At 37.7% G+C, this 17,347-nt stretch overlaps 1 protein-coding gene across 2 annotated transcripts in view; it reads right to left on the reverse strand.

Moving 5' to 3' along the window:
• Positions 1-4,522: 4,522 nt before the first annotated feature.
• DSG3 (desmoglein 3) overlaps positions 4,523-17,347 on the reverse strand; it is a 34,036-nt gene continuing 21,211 nt past the window's right edge. The window contains exons 11-16 of one of the 2 annotated variants that reach the window (XM_044243223.1): positions 16,846-17,070; positions 14,987-15,244; positions 10,856-10,995; positions 10,481-10,544; positions 8,435-8,679; positions 4,523-7,232 (exon numbers count right to left, since the gene is read on the reverse strand). In XM_044243223.1, coding sequence (XP_044099158.1) covers positions 6,615-7,232; positions 8,435-8,679; positions 10,481-10,544; positions 10,856-10,995; positions 14,987-15,244; positions 16,846-17,070 — 1,550 coding nt within the window. In that variant the 3' untranslated portion in view covers positions 4,523-6,614. Of the gene's footprint in view, positions 7,233-8,434; positions 8,683-10,480; positions 10,545-10,855; positions 10,996-14,986; positions 15,245-16,845; positions 17,071-17,347 lie in introns of both variants that reach the window. The other variant, XM_044243222.1, reaches the window with a different exon arrangement.

Raw genomic sequence — 17,347 nt, forward strand, 5'->3', positions numbered from 1 at the left:
CAAAGTGCACGCTTGTAACCTCTTTACAAAAACCTCCTGATGTAGGTAAGGACTATTATTTCCATAATAATAGTCCAGGGAGGTGCAGAGTGATTAAGTAGGTGCCCAAGGACACAGAGCTAGTAAGTGGTGAAGCTACGGTTTGAACTCAAATAGTTGTCTCCAAAGCTTGACCTCTTAACTGTTAACTTAAAACACGCAATTAAAAAACAAACCACGTTAAAAAATTCAAATTTATCTTTTGTTAATCATTAAAACATAATACAGTTGTTTTGATTGACTAATAGATAGAATGACATTTTATAATTTTCTCATGGGCCTGGAGTAGTAGCTTTGATTTTGTGCAAAGTTTAGCAGGCTTTCTTTGCCCAACAAATCCATGTTTCCTATCAAAATATTCAAAAACATCTCCTGACTTGTTCTTTCAATGGAGACATCCTTTCCCAGCCAGAGCTGGCAGAAGTAGCAAGAACATGTGTTGGCTTGTTCTGGAGGCTTTGGTGTGAAATAGGTTTGCATAGAATAGAAGAGCTTCTATCATCTTGGCAGCAAATGTCTTTGTTGCTGGTTTGCCTCTTTGAAAGAATTTCCAAAGATCAGTACAACAGACCCTTCTGTTGCAGAGTCTGAGAAAATGTAAGGAGGAAGAGTGGTGAGTTAGAAGATGAACTTATATTTCAACTGTAGCAACCATACCTTGTGAGGAAAAATTAATAGCAATTTATAGCAGCTGAGAGGAAGAGGGAAGATGCAGGAAGGAATATTGTCAGAACTTATTAGACTGTTTATTACATATTAAATTTTTTGTCATATAAGAAGTTGTATATAATGAATGTGTTTAACTTGATGAGTTTGGTGGTAAGTATACACCTATGAAACCATCACCACGGTCTATGCCATGAAACTATTCATTCCCTCCAAAAGTTTCCTCCCTTTCTCTTATTTATTATTCTTATTCTTATTATTAATGACAAGAAGACTGAATACAAGATTTACCCTTTTAGCAAAATTTATGTATACAATACATTATTGCTAACTATAGGTTCTATGATGTACAGTAGATCTCTCGGAGTTATTCATCTTATCTAAATGAAACTTTGTGCTCTTTGACTAATACTTCCACTTCCTATGACACAGTTGCCTACTAATCTAAAGTTGAGGATGTCAGCCTTACAATAATTAAGAATAATTAAGAGTTTGGTCAAACAAGGTCTTTTCATTATGCTTTACCTGAAGAAAAATTAGGTGGAAAATCTAGGTGGTTCTTTTCTTTTTAATAATAAATCTGGAGAGCAGACTCTGCATGCAGAAACTTTCTATCTGCAACACAAACCAAGTGTCACTGTCTGTTCCATGGGTCTGATGATGGAAAGGTACTGCTTCAGCTACACTGAGCTACTTGCTTACCTGAGGGGGTGTGTGTGTGTGTGTGTGTGTGTGTTACCCCCAAGTTAGGACCACATAATTCTTACTATCAACATGGTCAGTTGGACGTGGGAAGACATGACTGAAGTTAATCTCACTTTTTGTGTTTAAATACTCATATTTGGCTTAGTTACAATGCCTTTTTGCAGGAGTGGAAACCATGTCATTATCCCATTTAAATAAATACAAGATTACCTGATTCTGTGCTGCTTTATAATTAAGAGAGTTTTTTTGCAATCCTCTTTTGGTTATGAAAGAATATAAATACTTCCTTTGCCTTCTGAGGAAAGGGAGACATACATGTTCTTTCTTTCTTTTTTTTTTTTTTTGTTTAAAGATTTTATTTATTTATTTGACAGAGAGAGATTACAAGTAGGCAGAGAGGCAGGCAGAGAGAGAGGAGGAAGCAGGCTCCCTGCCGAGCAGAGAGCCCGACGCGGGACTCGATCCCAGGACCCTGAGATCATGACCCGAGCCGAAGGCAGTGGCTTAACCCACTGAGCCACCCAGGCGCCCCGACATACATGTTCTTTCAATCTGAGTGTTTTGCTTATATTAGGATTTCATACTCTGTGTTTTCACACTACTTTTACTGTTTGCTAACTTAATAATGACAAATTCAGTGCACAGAAAACATCAGAGATGTTCCAAGGCATAAACTTAAAAATATGATGGTACTTCATGAAATAAATGTGGAAGGAGAGATAGCATTAAGGCGTAAAATAGTAGTTGTAGTTGTTCAGTTGTGTTGTTTTCTACAAATCATGGAAACACTGAGGTGGAGGGACCCATTTAAAGTTATCATATAAAAAAATGAAATGGAATTAAAAAAAAATCAGGGTCTTAGATACAGAGAACAGACTGGTGATTGCCAAAGGTGGGGCATGGGAGGTGGGGAAAGTGGGTGAAAGGGTTCAAAAAGTACAAACTTGGTTATAAATAAGTCATGGGGGTATAATATACAGCATGGTCACTATCATTAATAATACTGAATTGCATATTTGACAGTTGTGAAGAGGGTAGATCTTACAAATCCTTATCACAAGAAAAAAAATTTTTATAACTATGTATGGTGATGGATGTTACCTAGACTTACTGTGTTGATCATTTCTCAATATGTATTAATATTGAATCAGAATCTCTCCATATAGTTACTTTTACATCTAGCTACATGTCACACATGACCCCTTCTAAATAGTGTGTTATCAAAGTAATCCTTAAGGAGTTGACCAGAAAGGAGATTCCATGACTTTGGGGAGTTTGTTTTCCTTATTAAATGTGAAAGAGATGTTCATTGTGCCCTGAAAAATAAACTCACATATACCTCAAAATAGCAGCAAATCATGTACTTGTTTCTTTCTATCCATTCCTTTGTCTCTACCTTTTCCTCTATCTCTCAATCTTAGATACATATAGAAATATATAGATTTCTCTGTCCTCTATGTCCAAATAGATATATTTGTCTACAATGTACTGCTTCTTTAATCTTTAGAATTATATCTAGATTTCTGGTATTTTAAAAATTATTTTCATTGTTTTCTTTGTATTTCCAATTTTTCATGCTCTACTCAAGTCTTAGGGCTGAAAGCAAGCAGATTATTTTGACAGAATAATGGTTATATATTATTATTGCTTTCTATTGTGAATAACTGTAGATAAACCTTTACATTTATGTCACTTTATTGAATGATTTGAAGTAGTAATTTGCTTCTCTGGATCTCTGTTTTCCTCATTATAATTAGAGTTACTGTAAGAATTAAATTAGAATATGTAACTAACGGTCTTGGCCAGCTGGTGGGGTGTACCAATGTCTAGTTTCTTCCTGCTCTGGTAACTGTATCCATTTGCACTTGTTCTTTTAGACCATCATTCTCTTGAGTTTTAACTGTATCTGCATTGTGTTTAGATTATTCCATTTTGCATTTGTTGAAAAGAAAGTCTATGTATAAAGGAAAAAGAAAGTAAAGACACCAACCTTGAAGGGCCCATGTCTTGTCATGGAGGGATCAGGCAGAGCAGAAGGAATCTCAGTCTTCACTGTGGAAAACGTGTTGCTTCTGGCACCTGTAAATCAAACAATTATCTTCTTTTCTTTATCAATTTATCCCCCCACTTAAAAATGATCTCAGACTGTGCTGTTGAACAAGTATTAAGCCATATAATCTCTGACTCAGAGTTATTTGTAGACCCAGTGCAGGAGTCTGAATATACTCGGTATTTTCTGCAGGAGTGCAGAAAACACTGAATTACCAATGACAGGAAGGAGAGATCCTTAACGTTTACTTGTTTCTTAATTGTTAGTTGCATTGAAGCTTGAGAGTTGAGTGTGTTTTTTTTCATGCTCTTCCTTGAATTTTGACAGTTAAGATACATTGATCTTGCTGTTTTTATTCTTCAAACTTTCTATAAATTGGAGGATCAGGGGATATTTTTGGAATTTACCTACAGGGGCTTCATTTTTTCCTGGGTTTGATTTGGAATGTCAGAATCAAACCATCCCTACGCCCACTCTAACCCAGTTTCTGCTCCTCATACACCAGATCCCAGTTGAATTGTACGCATTAAAGAATAAGGACGGTCAGCCAAGGCAAGATTTGAAGTTCCAAAGGGACTTTTTGTGGCATTCCTTTAAAGAAAGACATAAAAATAACAGACATTTATTGGGAGACACATCCAAGCTGCTGGGGCTGACAGCTGTCCCTAGATCCATGGTACATTTTTCATCATGTTAGGCTGGAAACCTTACCTTCTTTTTACTCCAGCTTTTGTCTCTGAGGCATCATTGCATGTCAGAACTTTTGCCTGAAAGATCATTCCAAACTACCAAACAAGTAATAAATGACTTAAAACATCTCGTTAATAAGACTGCTCTGACTTCATCCAGCACTATTTCCACCTGAAGAAGAGATCCTGAGTCCCCAGGTACTTCCTTCCTGCCTGGGAGGATGGGCAAAAGGTATCAGCTAGAAAAAAAATATAAAATACTGATAAAAATACATATGTAAGTCAGTTTCTTACCTTACATTTCTTAGTAACTGTTAATTCTAGAGAGTAGCTCACCTTTTACTAAATGATTAAGGAAGTACTCATGTTTGTTGCCAACGGTTTTATTATCCCAGTGTTATACTGTTGAAGTTTCAGCACGTACTGTTTAAAATTTATAATACATGAAGTAAAAAGACAGTTTTTAACATTTTTCTTTTTTTTTTTTTGCTTAAAACAATTTTTATTTTTGGTGAAAAAATACAAATACATTTTTGCTTTGAATTTACTTTTACATGGCAATTCAATTTGAGGTCCTTCTAGACAAGATGAGTCTATTTTTATTTTAAAACACATTTAATTTCAATTTTCCCCTTACAGAGCCTTTACTACAGTGACATAGTTTCCTCTGTAGTTTAGCAATGCAGCGAAATTCCCATTTCATCATAAGTTGGGTTTTAAGAGGCAACACCAAAATTCTTTGAGGATCCTGAAGACACTTTTGAACTTGAAATAAGGATTATTATGATTATTAACTTAATTCTCATGCATCACAGAGGCACACATCAACCATGTGTGATCTAGACTCCTCTTCTGTTGAGAAGAGGCCACAGTGATAATAGCAAGGCAGCTTCCTCAGGACCTGGCAGCCGCTCCACAGGATCTAAGTCCCCTCACCTCAAGATGGGCACATTGCAGGTGTTGTTGAAACAGCGGGATTATCTTAAAAGAACAGATTGCCCCCTCTTCTTGGCCATCCTAGCACACACCTTCCTGGTAGTCATGCATGGCACCAGGGGGAGGGAAGGATGTTAGATGTAGGAACATTTAGGAGGTCTCTTTCCTCCCAGGGAGGCTTAGGACTGTATCCTTCTGTGTTAAAAGACACTTTATTACTTTGCATTCCATCTGGAAAAACAAATAGATTTTGAATATGGCTGGCAACAAAACAGGGAGAAGTTTTTTTATATACAATTAGAGATAGTGGAGCTGGACAATGACCTTGTAAAGACTCAGCTAAAACAAGAATGTTGATAAGAAGGTAGGGTGTTCTCTAGGGGCTAAAGGCTGAAGATGAATGACTTGAAATGATTTGAAGAGCTGCTCTGCTATCAGTGCATATGAAGTAATGAATTCAAAATCTTCATTGTTTTCTAGAGAATTTAGTTGTTGTAGCTGTTTCAAAGTACTGAGGCTTAATAAAATAGAGGTTAATGATAATCCCCTTCCATCTCCCTTTTTGACTTAACATGGGGCTTATAATACATATTCAAAAATTTCACCCTATGTTAATCTAGTCAGAGGCCTCTTTTCCTTAGGAGAAAAACCATGTTTGTATTCTCACAAAGTCTGTAGACATTGTTAACATAATAAACATCACTATCTGTCATGTGCAAATTACATCTACTCACTGACATTTAAAAAATAGAGAGTAATTTTCAAGAACTATTAACACAGGATTTGTTGTGAGAAAGGTATACCAAGGAGCTCAAAGTAAGATATTTTCTTTGAATAGATCTTTCAAAGTAATTTAGAAAAACACAAAATATTATTTACACCATACTAAACTTTCCTAAATGCTCTATGATATTTTCTTATCAAACTGTATTTTGAGAACGGAGGGATATAGATATAGCAAGTTTAATGCATAAGCCAGTAGCCCTTAGCTTGAGCAAAAGATGCACTTAGGGTCTCCCAACACCGAGAAGATGACAACTCAGCTGCAACTATTTCCCTTTTCCAAGCAGCTCAAAATGCTTTAGCAAAGACCTTATGACTCTTACATCATTATTAGTGACATAAGAAAAGGTGACAGAGACAAGAACTGGGGCTCTTGTCTCCAAGTGCTTAATCCAATAAGACACGCTGCATTTTATTTAAAGGGACAAATACATTTCTTTGGTACTGCAAAAAGAGAAGTTTAAAAGTTGTTAATTATTAATTGGAATTTTCCCACTGAATATGATCTTAAGATTTTTGGAAAAACATCCAGATTTACTACCACTTGAATGGTATTTGAGAAGTAAGAGTGACAACATGACCCAGTTTGGGGATATTAACTAGAAAATTTAAACTGATCAAGCTCGGTTTAGGAGATTCCAAAATAAGTGCCCAGTTAGACTAATACTGTGAGCTTTGCTATGCTCCTTTGAACAATTTGGTCCAAATAATATATTCAGCCAATATGTTATTCCAGTTCATTCTGGTCATATCAGACGGGAACAAGGATCTTCTATACAGATCATATTACGTGACCCCCTTATCTCCATCGGAGTCTGTAGGTTGCCAGGAACATTGGAAATGGGACCAATCACCCTTTCTGTCACTATAACATTTTGCGTGAGAAGTGGCTCAGAGACTGTAGTGGAAGGTTGCACGAGAGAACCAGAGGCCGAGTAAGTCTCTGTTACCAAATAGCTACCATGCTGCAGAGGGTCAGGGATGGAAACAGCTGGCTGCAGAACAGAGCCGGAAGCAGACAAAGCAGAAGTTCCTTGACTGCCTGACAAAGTCTGGCCCCTAACAGATTCTGGCTGTTGGACTCCTAGGGAATAGCCACAGGATTCCATGCCCAAACAGCTGTCTTTGGAAGGTGGCTGAAATTGTTGGGCTTCTTCATCGATCCCGAGGCTTATCTCTGCAAGCTTTTTAAATTTGGGGCCGAGCGAGTCCAAGAAGCTGTCATCCAGCTCATCAGCAATAAAACTGCAACAACCCAAGGAGCCCACGGGAGAACCAGGGGCACCCATTCCTTCATTATCATAGATCAGCAAGCAGTCATTTGCTTCCTGGGCATCGTCTTCCTCTGCACAGGCAAATGCTTTCTAAAGAGGGAGAAAAGTGGAAAAAATGAATTTTCAAAGAGGCTCAGCTGAAGAATACAACATGGTTCATAGAACTCAAGAATTGATCATGAATGCCTAATTTAGGTAATCCACAGAAGCAAAGCCATACTCTGGGTATCAGCAATTTTGTAAGAGAAATTATCTGGTGTTTGGAGAACAGGGTAGCTGTCATTCCTTTGGAATTGAATCTGGCCTAGGCTCACGTTTTAAGTCTGGGTTTTGAAGGCACTGGCATGGATTTGGACCTACAAAACCAACGTGTTCAAAGCCTGGAGGTTATTCACTGGGCCCAGTGTGGGGGTCCCTGTATGTGCTTCTGTAAATTCATGTCTTTGTGTTTAGGGGTGGGGACAGGCATCCCACTTACACCATCTAAGCCAGCTCTCAGCCAGACTGGCGCCTTGGCCTAGATTTCCCGACCCATGCGGGAGCCTGACTCATAACGAGGGCCCACACCACATCTCAGAATATCCCAAGAGACCCATCCCAAACAAGCTCTCCCTGTCAGTCAGTATGAGAAAATACCTTCTCAGCAACAGTTCTGATCCCAGAATTTACCAGGTCTGATACCAAAACTCTTGGTTTTGGTAGGAAATCTCTTCTACTGATGCACCAACCAAGAGGCAAGATCTGCCTCTTAAAGTCCTCTCTGTTCTGGAAACCGTTTTCCTTTCTGTTCTATGCTTCCTGACACTTCTTCTGACCTTTGATCACATCCCTTTTTTCCCACTTTTATTTCTGGGTCATTAATTTAATGGTTCTTCAGCATTTTGGGGCATGGACTCTTTTGAAAATGTGAAGGGTACTATAACCCCTGTCTCAGAAAAATATGCACATTTGACATACTTTATGGTACAGGGAACACAAAAGAGGCTGCTTTGTATTTCTGCAGAGGATGCTGCTGATCCTGACACAAAAAGATTTTGCCTTCCATTGTTATTCCAGTCAGAGGGAGGAGGCGCCCCTTGCTATATTCTTTCCCTTTGTGTCTACCTACCATTTTTCCTTTTGACTAGTGGCCCAATTTTGGCCATCACCTTAGGTTATCTGCATTATTTTGGCAGAGAACCCTATTTTTTTCTTACATTTTAACAAGCTGTAAGTACAACAACAAATTGCAAAGAAAAAAGATCTCTAATGTACATAAGATAACAAAGCCACAGAGTTTTCTACCACATTACCTGAGAAAAGTAGGAGTCCAGGAAATTCATGCTTACTGCTCCTTCACCATAGTCTTTATTGGTTCCTCCTGTAGAATGCCTTGTTCTCATTGTTCCAGACTGTCCTGCAGAACCAATGCCAAGTCCAGTGACTCCTCCAAATCCTCCAGCGGCTCCAGATCCTGTAGCTGCTCCAAGTTTGGTGGTCAGTTCCATTCCCGAGGTTCCTTCTACCACTGTCCCTCCAGCATATGTATTCGTACAAACTTCTAAAAACAGGGAAGAAAATTCTGGAGCATCTTATGCTGTAATTTTTTTTTTTTTTTTTACTGTTTTTTGATATCAATGGGCCCCAGTAAAGCAAATAAGTAGGAGAGATTACAATTATATGACTAGAGGTGATAAGAACATTCTAGGGTCTGTTATAAGAGAGTAACAGAGGAGGTGAGTCTGTACAGAGGATCTTTGCAGATGGAATAGCTCTGGAAACACACTAATTAAAAAATATACACAGGAGGGGCGCCTGGGTGGCTCAGTGGGTTAAGCCGCTGCCTTTGGCTCAGGTCATGATCTCAGGATCCTGGGATCGAGTCCCGCATCGGGCTCTCTGCTCAGCAGGGAGCCTGCTTCCTCCTCTCTCTCTCTCTGCCTGCCTCTCTGCCTACTTGTGATCTCTCTCTGTCAAATAAATAAATAAAAAATATACACAGGAAATAGATTTTCAGTGACAACAGCCAGAAATAGAAAAGTAAAAACAGAATATTCAGCACACAGCCATGGAAAACTTGTAATGCAATGCTTATTTGTTTTCAGGAAAAAGAAGAAATTAAAATTAAGCTATCATTGCTTTCAATATGGAAACCAAAGAGGAAACATGCATAATGTAATCATGCAAATTAGCAGATGCTAATTTAGTGTCTTGGTGTCTGAAAACAATTTAAAGAGTTATGACTATTTTCCTTATCACCTTTACATTACACTTTCATGGAAAGTTAATTTTTTTCTAGAGAATTCTGAGTATAGTTTTTGCTATGTAATTATAATCGGAGAAGCAGGTGAGGATTGGGGTAGCTGATAAAGGCAGACATTTTGCAGTGATCTCATGCAGATTTTGTAGGCTAGACATTTAAAAACAATCTATTGCTAGGTGTGGGGTTAAGATAAACTTTAATATTAGGCACTAGGTCATATTGTTCCTGTAGTTTATGCCTTAATTGTGGCACTGAGACAAGATGAATAAAATAATTATTTGGTAAACCAAAGAAATGAATAAGTTCACCTATATGAGAGCATAAATGATCTTGTCCCATTATGACTGAATATATATATATATATATATATATATTTTTTTTAAGATTTTATTTTATTTGACAGAGAGAGATCACAAGTAGGCAGAGAGGCAGGCAGAGAGAGAGGAGGAAGCAGGCTCCCCGCTGAGCAGAGAGCCCGATGCGGGACTCGATCCCAGGACCCTGAGATCATGACCTGAGCCGAAGGCAGCGGCTTAACCCACTGAGCCACCCAGGCGCCCCCCATTATGACTGAATATAAAACGGCTACTTGAACTCAAATCTAGGTATTGTTAGTTTTGGGGTAGGAAGAAGGGCAATAAGATTGAGAATGTGCACATATGAGGTTTAACTGCAAATATTACCAATGGTAAAAATAGTCAGAGTTGAGTGGTAGGCACATAGTATTTAGTATATTTTCCTTTACATTTTTCTACACATGTGAAATCTTTTTTAATTAAAAAATTAGTAAGTGACAGAGCTCTACTTTAGTTTATTAAGGTTTGGAAAATGTATAACAAATCTTTGGATATTAAAAATGTGGCATCAGTGGGCAATGAATTTCAATGAACTTATTGAAACCCAAGCTTGGCCCTGGAATCGACTAATACACTAATAGTAAATCATTTCATTGAAACCCTATTTTAGTGGTAACATCTCCCAGCGTGTGTGTATATATATGCAAATTACTAAAAAATGATTTAGAACACTTTTTATTTTTCAGTATTGCTTATTTAACCCAGTATTGCCTTCAAAAATCCATTTGATGTTTACTTACCAGAATTTTCCATGAAATCAGCTCCATTGGCAGTGATAGGGGGCACGCGAATATTTGTGATTTCCTGCAAACCATGTTAAAGAAATAAATAAGTTACATATGAACCAGTTTCATGGTACTATGGGTGAAATGTGGCTCTTTGCTAAAGATGACTTTAGAAGAAGTCCAAATTCTTACAGGAGTAACCATTTTTATGGTTGGACATCTGAAGAGCTGTGATTCTAAAAGGCTCCATTTATTTCAGCCCTCAACAAAGGTCTTTAAAGGTCAAGAAGTGTCTTATTTTTATACCCTATCACCCCCTTTCCTATCTGAATATAAATCTAATTTTGTTCTATGTGATTGAAAGAAACGTTTTAGAAACTAGGTCCTCACCTTGTCTTCAGGATGGGCTCCTTCAATTCCCCACGGATGAATTGTTCCTTCTGAACCATCAGGAACTGGAATAAATCCTCCTGTCACTCCCCGGATAGGACCCATCCCACAGTCACAGGTCAGCAGCAGAAGGGGGGCCACTAGTTATAAAGGAAAACAAAATATCGGAACACTTGAATCATTTGGAAACAATGAGACATGACAATTGTCTGAAACGTTATGAAGAAAATACAGTATACCAGGACTCATGGAAAATCTAATAGAAAGCAAAACTAGTTTCTACAAAATGAAATGTAAATTAAGCATCCTAAAATTTCATATGATTGTGAACTGGAGGATACAGATCTGATCATTCTTGCGATGTGTATATTTTCTTAAAATAGTCACTGTTTGGGGTGCCTGGGTGGCTCAGTTGGTTAAGCAGCTGCCTTCCGCTCAGGTCACGATCCTGGAGTCCCAGGATCAAGTCCCACATGGGGAGTCAGCTTCTCCTTCTGACCTTTTCCCCCTCTCATGTTCACTCTCATTGTATCTCTCTCAAAAAAAAAAAAAAGTCACTGTTTGATGAATGATAAAGATGGTCTTTCAGTTCCTCAATCCTTTTCTGTTATATATATGTATATATATATAATTTATAATTTTATAAGTTATAAAATTATAAATTATATATATGTATATATAATTTATAATTTTATAAGTTATGAAATTATAAATTATATAATTATATTTAAAAATTAGATAAAATTTATAATTTTATAAATTATATAATTATATATAATTATAATATATAATTTATTTGAACATTTTGAGCAATGTTTATTATGTCAGGGGAATACATACCTGGATGGTCAGGATTTTAGGTGGGCAGGATAATCCTGTAATCTGGACTCTAGTCATCTCTTAGTAAACAGCAATTAACCAGCAAACTCCCTCCACAACTAGAGTGATGAGCTAATACCATTGCACTCTTAATTATGACTTGAGAATCCCTAGCTTGGAGGGGCTTTCCTGTCTGAGTAATTTTCATTCTTCTGTGCATATCTGCAAGATCTGTCACATCTCAGCAATAAAGATTAACATCATTTTTATGCTAATGCATCAAGAGGAAAATACTAAACTCTCCCTTGAAAGGAAGTTCTGGAAAGCTAGGTAGTTTAGTGACCCCACCCCCACCTCTGGCTCCTCAGGGTCTAGTGAATCCTCATGTTTGAATTCTGTCCACCCAGAGGGAGTTTAGTTAGGAGTTGAAGGGTTTGAATTTTGGCTCCACCTCTCACCTGCTGGGTAAGTTATATCATCCTTTCTTGCCCCTCGTAATTCATCCAGAGAATGGGAGAATAAATATTATATACATCACCAGCTGTTATGAGGATTAAATTAGTTAGTAGTATAAGTAAAGGACAGTAGTGAGTGGGATGAGGATTTGCTAGTATTGTCTGGAAGGGCTATATCAGTTATACAAATTAGGTTGGTCCTATATTATAAATAAAATAGGTTGGATATAATTGATATATTTTTAAAAATTTATATAATGTTCATATAAATGATACTTCTATATGTTTTTTTTTTAATTTATTACCATTCTCAATTCTCTGACTTTGTTAAGTGTATGGGAAGAATTGAATGTTACTCGTTGACAAATTAGTTTTTAAGGTGATGGATGTACACCTGTATGGTGAGTATTTTTAGATGGGCATAAATTATCTTTTAGAGATCTTGCTATCATTGTTATCTACAATATATATTTGGTTTTTATATATGTATCCAGAGAAACTTTTTCAAAGTCTTGAGTGTATTTGTGCAGACTAAAAAATATATGTTTTGTCATGCCAAAAATCAAAGCCTGGCATTTTTTCAAATGGTAGGAGCACAGGAAGCAAATATGATTGTGGGATTAACACGGTGTGCTTTCTCGGATTACTATCCTGAGCCACAATCCCAAATGTACAATGGCTTGCCTGAGGTTATCTCAACATCCTAAAAGTCAGTATTTCAAAATGAAACTCATCACTACTACCATGTATCTGTGCTGCCTCTAGTATTTGCAATTTCATTTAATGGTTTAAGTGACAACTGAATTCAATGGTTCATCTGGATTTCTTAGCCACTCTTCATATTTGTTAGTCTCCAAATCTTTGCCATGTGTAATGCCTTACACACTTATCCTTTCCTTTTTAGTCTCATGTTTGAATCTGGCTTCTATCATCTCTTTGAAACTAGTAGAAGAATCTCCTAACTGTTATTTCCTTTCTAATTTATGGTACACAGCTCGGCCAATGTTATCTTTCTAAAACATAAATATGAACATGCTAGGCTTTTTTCTCATAGCAACTCTTTTTTTCTCATAGTTTAAAGCACAAAAACATATGTATGAAAGCCCTTTCAAATTGGTATCAGTGCATCTCCAGTTTCATCTCCTTGACTGTCCACAGTCTCCCCATGCATTAGCCTCCCAAGGTATGATTCCTAAAACATGCAAAGCGTTTCTGGCTTTGGCCCATGCTGTTACCCTTTGGGAACAAATTTCCCTCTTTTTTTCTATATCCTCCTCACTTTCCAACACTCAGATTGATGATTCACCTACTCCACAAAGCCTGCATAATACCCCTTTGTATTCATTTCTATTATAGTTGCATCATAGTATTGTTTTTTCCATAGAGTTAGACATGCATAAACCTGTGAACTACATGAAAACCAGAATCAAGTTCCCTTTCCAGCTGGCTGCTTGTGTTAAGACTCACATCCATGTACTTGACAAATCTTTGGTTTTGAAATTGACTAATATGATATTGAAAAACTGAAAGGTGCATCAATTTCAGCTGTGAAATGAAACAATGCTTGTTAATTGCAGAAGAGTAAACATTTTGGGGGAAGGCAGAAGAAGAATATATGGCATGTGTGGGAGGTTACTAGATGTATGAATAGCAACTTCTTTCTTTTTCTTTTTCTTTCTTTTTTGTAAAAAGAGATCTGAACAGATATGGCGAATATTAAGATCTGTTAAATCTGAATGACGGTTGGTTATATGAGTGCTCGTCAAGTAATTTTCTGCACCTTGTGGTTTAAAAATGCACAAATTTAAGAAAAATTTAAGTGAAGGGGCTGGCATAGACTTTTATCATGAAGAAAAGCCTATAGTTCTATAATAAATTTGGGAAGTGAATATGAGTTTATCAAGGATTTTTCTTATTTATATAAGAATTTGCCATGAATTTCCTTTAAATAGAGACCTATTACATTAAAAATTTTATTTGATCACAAGACTTTGATTTAATTGAAGCATTTTAGAAACCTATCCACTGAATAACTAAATTTTACTTTTATTGAAAAATAAAACGTTTTATTTTTAAAATAAAAAAAATAAAGGGGCGCCTGGGTGGCTCAGTGGGTTAGAGCCTCTGCCTTTGGCTCAGGTCATGATCCCAGGGCCCGCATCGGTCTCTCTGCTCATCAGGGAGCCTGCTTCCTCCTCTCTCTCTCTTTGCCTGCCTCTCCCTGCTTGTTATCTCTCTCTGTCAAATAAATAAACAAAATCTTTTAAAAAAATATATAAAAACCACATTCCCTAAATGTGTTTAATAAGCTTAATCTTATTAAGTGAGAGCCTTTAAGAGGGTGTATTTGTAGTGGTAAGCAATTTTCAAGAAGCGCTGGATTAAGCAATAACTTTCAGAGCCTATGATGTATTAATAATGTTCATTATAAAGCTCAAAGCCTATATCCTTATATTTTTCTCTAGATTTACTTGGCAAGGGTTCTTCTTCTATTTTATGTCTACAAAGAAGACATCTTAGAAGATGCTGCATTGTGGGTAAAAGCATTTTTCTGAGGATGAACATTCCCGGCAGTGTATAGAAAGTGTTCATGCTTAAATTTTATTCTTGTTGATTCTCTTGGGCTGTTTTCTACCTGTCTAACATATATATGACTTGCCTTGTTGTATTATGAATATAGATTATTGGCAAGCGACATATTAACTTTCAACATTTCCGGTTCTTCCTGAAAATGTTACCCCCATCTTTGCCTGTAACACCATTAAGGAATGGTTGTACATTGCAAAGATGGTATTTACCATGCAGCCCGAAGGCCTGATTCCCTATCAAAAACAGAAGTCAGCTTTGGCATACTCACATAGCAACAGCAAAAGACCAAGGAGTAGCAGGCCGATGGCAGCAGGCCCCAGCCTCCCTGATGTTCTGTTTCCAGCTGTGTATCCAGGGTCTTTATCCTCCGAAGTTCTGCAGGTGTCCCTGTTGTCACACTGGCAGACTTCCAGAGTCAGGCTCTCTGGTGTCTCGCATTGTCTGTCCTGACTGTCGGTAACTGTGAGGGAGATACTGTGCGATCCAGGAGATAGTGGTTGCTGGGCATTTAGGAGTGCGGAAGTAGCTGAGGACAAACAATCACACAAATCATCAGCAGGACAGGCATCATTTGCCCTTAAAACTACTTATTTGTATTAACAGACCCAGCGATGCCTTAAACATCATTGTCCCAAATAGGGAGGCTGATAAGGTGAGGCTGGAGGAGTTCTAAGAATGAGAAGTTGGGGTTCAGCTGGGTAAACAGGGCTGCACTTCCATCATGTCCTTCTTTCTGCCCCACATGGGACTGTTAGAGCTTCCCATGAAGACTCAGTTCTACCCCAGTTTTCCTCCTGAAAGGTGATGGAAGGCAGGTAATATTTCAATATCAAGCCCCCTCCCCTGGGACTTAGCCAATTTCCTGTATGTCTGCACCAACGCCCTGAATGCTTCTGTGGCCCTCTGGACGTATGCTTTCCCTCTACGTCCATGTTTTTGTGCCTGACTTATTAAGACTGAGCTTCTACTTTGGCTTCCACTACCTCCGCTGATCCTGATAGTTTTCATTCATGTGCGCAAAGGCCAGTGGTATAGGATGTTTTGAGGTGACAGCCTGTGGCCCACCTGACTCATGAACATGGATTATTCTCCGTTCTCCATTCCTATGTTGTCCCTTTCTAAGTGGGCTCCCTTAGCAGCTTTTGTAAGCTGCAGAGCTGTGTCAACTAAACCACTCTTAACACCTTAACCCCTTTGATGTTATGTCTGATCCACTCAGTCTAAACATTGTTGCCTTGTCCTGCTTCACTCAAGCAGCCGTGTCCAATGCTAGGTCCTGTCTCTCTCTGATGTTTTTTTTTGCATGTTTTTCATTGGTCATGTATTGGTAAGCCCATCTGGAGCCAAAAGCTACATGGATATTTTGGAACTAGGGACTTCCACCTAGATCAGTAAGGCCTTAGGAAAGAAGACCACGGAGAACAAGAATGCTTTGGTGACTCTAGCAATGGTTGATACCTGTGACTAGGGAACAATAGAGCACATTCATGGAGGGAATCAAGATTGGTTCAGGAAAGATCTAGAGACAAGTGAGAAGATTCTTATTAAGTCCAAAGGCTATTTCTAGGAGATATCTAGGAAACATAAAAAAATGTAAAATTAGCACGATAAAAGTGAGAAGAAAAGGAAGAATGGATGATGAACTCTTTCCCACTGGCTAACAGGAATTTCAGTCCGCCATGCTGTCAAGATTCCTAACTAGTGACAGACTAAGTAGCACTTCCTATGAGCCTTGAACAGGCGACCCCTCCTGTGCTTCATGTCTGTTCACAGTCTGCCTGGTTAGGAAAAGTTTGTATAGTTAGAAATTTAAACAGCTCTGCAATAAAATTGATGGTTGACTCTATTCTTTTTAAGGTGTGCTGTGGAGGTAGAAATAAGACATTAAAAATACAAAACAATTAGATTGCACATAAAAGATATTAAATAGCACAAACATATCATATTCGTTCCTCTTCTCTTTTGAAGAAAGAAGAAATTCATGAGGCTAGACCACATCTTCATTGCAAAGAACTTTTTCAGTTACTCTTGGAAAAGACTTGCTCCCAAATGAACTCTTTTATCCCTCTGAAAATTTAAAGAAGCAGCAACTTTTTCATTTACAAAAGCAAGTTTACTTTTACTCACCATTGAGTGTTGTGATACTCCAGACAACTGGTAATTTTAGTGGTTGCTCCTCCAGAGAAAATGTGTAGGGACCAGAATACTTATTGTCTAGTGCTCTAGCTGAGACAACCACAGAAGGTTGTGAACTACAAATTGTTTTCTTTTCCAGGACGATTGTTGGACAATTTTCATTAAAACCAGGTACCTCAACATATATGGTGCCTGTAGATGTTTTACCTGTGTTTTCTGTAAGAATAGCATTTTAGAGGTAAGGACATATACAGAATACATTGTACCCCAAAAAACCTTTTACATGTTACTTGCATGCAGCCAACTTAGTATGTCTTCTCGTGAGAAATTATATTCGTTATTCTTACAAGTGAAAAGATGTCATTTTGTTTCTACATCTTGTAAAGAGCAAGCTTAAATTTATTAACTTGGCTGGTGTCTCTACTAGCATAGGCTATTAATTTAATATGCTTGGAACCAAGACCTGTAAGGTGACGAATTCAATGATTACAGA

The sequence above is a fragment of the Neovison vison genome, chromosome 3, assembly GCF_020171115.1.
Source record: "Neovison vison isolate M4711 chromosome 3, ASM_NN_V1, whole genome shotgun sequence".
In the NCBI taxonomy this organism is placed as follows: Eukaryota; Metazoa; Chordata; class Mammalia; order Carnivora; family Mustelidae; genus Neogale; species Neogale vison.